General features: G+C 44.8%; 1 protein-coding gene across 1 annotated transcript in view; it reads right to left on the bottom strand.

Annotated features, from left to right (window-relative positions):
* Positions 1-1,931: 1,931 nt before the first annotated feature.
* The window catches only part of ISG20L2 (interferon stimulated exonuclease gene 20 like 2), a gene marked incomplete in the record, with an annotated part of 5,577 nt that continues 4,877 nt past the window's right edge, over positions 1,932-2,631 (bottom strand). Inside the window, 1 exon segment of the mRNA XM_072410520.1 lies at positions 1,932-2,138. Within this exon segment, the coding sequence (XP_072266621.1) occupies positions 2,022-2,138 (117 nt within the window).

The following is a 2,631-nucleotide window of genomic DNA, read 5'->3' as shown; positions in this document are numbered from 1 at the left end:
CCACTTTCCTGGCTGTGAATCCCAGATCTCCATACCCTTCTGATTTAACAGATTTAATTTAGAAAACCTTTTTAACAGAGAAATTGCGATTGGGTTTCATCCATTCCTCTGCAAAGATGTGCCCGGCGTCCTTCTTTAAAGTTGGAAAATATCTCTTTTTCTTTGGTGAGATGGAGACGTTTCTTCCTTAGTATTGGCTCCCTAAGGGAGTTAATAAATGTCCCAATTAACGAAAAGTCAAATGTAAAAGGAATTTTCTTCCCTACCTCTGACCTAGAAATATCAGAATTCTGCGAAAGCTCCCATTGCCCCACGGATTTATCTCGTGCTTTGGAGCTGGAATCTGCACTCTTTAAACTTTCTGCAATGGCTTGGTTAACCTTTAATTTCCTTGGATTCCGCTTCTTTATCATAGCAAGCTTCTTTAAAGCACATAACCCAAACCAAGCCCCACATTGCCGACATGATTCACCCTCCAGGCATCCAATGATTGGCTGCTATATTCCTACTGGTAATATCCTGTGAGGAGAGCTCCCTTGTACCCCGACCCGGACTGGGGGAGGCAAAATGTCCTGTCTTTCTGAGATGCCTTTTCATCCCTGTAATGAAGCAGCATATATAAAGAAACAATCAGACCAAGCAGTATACTCCATAGGGGTTACGGAAATAAAATAAAAAGGTGCAGTATTCTCTTTTTTTTTTAGGCTGGGTAGGAAGAAGCTGTAAGTGGGGGGCTGCCCCTGTATTGTGACCCAACTACAGTAACCACCCAAAAACAACCAGGTGGATAGTGAAAATTGCCGGGTGGTGCGCCCAGCTAAAAGGTCCTGGGGAGAACCCTGAAACGTGTTCTAGCTTTGCCTTGAAGATAATGCTTGAGAGGCAGGAAGTATATGGAGCTAAAGAATATATGGTGCTATTATAGAATATTAGGCTTGTATCCGATACCCCCACTACTACCGCTTCCTCCCTTCCTCTAATAGTCACAGTATCTGGATATATAAATAAAAGGAAACACAAAGTTTGTACTTACAGACATCCTTAGCAGAGGAACATCCTGCAACAGAGCCTGAAGTGGAGGTGACGATTCATATTTAATAATGACGCCCACTGGAAGGAGAACGCCGGAGGTTGCCTGGGACAATGGCAGCTGACTTACCTTATTATTATTATTATTAAACAGGATTTATATAGCGCCAACATATTATGCAGCGCTGTACATTAAATAGGGACCTTATTGTACATGCACCTGAAGTCGCACACCTGCCTTCCGAATAGAGTACAAGGTGCCATGATAACTACTGGCACCATACCCCCTACTGGGCACCAGGAAAAGACATGTCATAATAATTAATGGTATCTCTGCCCTTATCTCCAAAAAACTCAGAGCAGACAAAGTCATCATGGAAAGGGGAGAAGGCGTCAGCACCATAGCACTAGAACCCCAAAACCCCGGTACTGCCTAGCCGCCTATTCCACCATCATCAGATGTACAGGGGATGGATAGTGCCGGGCCTGGAGCAAGGACAGCAAAAGAACAGGAAAGCAATGAGGGATTTGTAACTTGGATAGGTGGTCCTGGGGGGGTTAAAGGGGCGGAGTCAACCTAAAGGTGCGCTGACAGGTGGAGTGCCAGGAAACTGAACTCACCCTGTACATTCAGGAGACTTACAGCCAACAGCAGGGGCTAAGCGGAGCATTTGTGAGTTCACAGCTAAGAAAAGATCGCAGAATTAGTCCATCCTGAACAATGCCGCCATGCTGAAGTCCCTGGCATTTACCTGCAGTACCTAAGGTAATATTATGCATGCCTGGTGTCCTAACACTTCACTGGCCGCATGCTGGTTCCAGTGCCAGATTGCTGGGGAATCTACAACAGGTGCACAGGAATTATTTTTACCTAAGAATAAAATAGAAAGAAATCCCTGAGAGCCCTTGTCACGATTTTATTCAGTGAATTGATAAGAAGCGATAATTGATTTGTTCCCATGAATATAAAACTTTGATAATTCCAGGAAAGTTCATAACGTGGCTTGGCCTGAAGCCAGCTGCTTCTCATACTCGGCTTCCACAACGCGATATAACTCCATGGTTGCCTTGGCATCTTCAACGGAAGAGTGACCACCTCGGCCCATCTGTAACTGAGGAGACAGAGAATCAGCACGTCTGCCATGTGGGGGGGTAAATAGCGAAATGCTCTGAATGTGGGCGGAGGACCAATTTATATATGTGTCCTTTGTGTGTGTTCATGTGTTGGAGCCCGGGAGTTTTATCTTCTATATATATTACATTTTATAATTATTTCTTTATTTCACATATTTTACTATAGCAGCTGATTCGTCCCTGTGAGGTGCGGGGACATCTTGTGGAGAAGAAGAGGTACTGCGTGTGAAAGGTGTCAGAGCTGCTGACATTTTCAAGCCCGGAGTTGGACTTTAACACTCTGGGTCTCATACTTGGAATGGATCCATGATTTAAAAGGTATAAAAGTTCCTGAATCAGCCAGGCAATTAGCATTGTTATGTCAGCACTGGCAGCCTGTAAATAAAGTGAACCTGAGCTGGCCTGGTCTTCCTTCTAAACTTAAATTACACCCCGCATCCGCCCCCCCCCCCCGGCATGCTGGACCCT

This window comes from Pyxicephalus adspersus, chromosome 5 (genome assembly GCF_032062135.1).
Source record: "Pyxicephalus adspersus chromosome 5, UCB_Pads_2.0, whole genome shotgun sequence".
Taxonomy (NCBI): domain Eukaryota; kingdom Metazoa; phylum Chordata; class Amphibia; order Anura; family Pyxicephalidae; genus Pyxicephalus; species Pyxicephalus adspersus.
The sequence above is the reverse complement of the archived record's forward strand: the minus strand, read 5'-3'. Positions and strand labels throughout refer to the sequence as shown.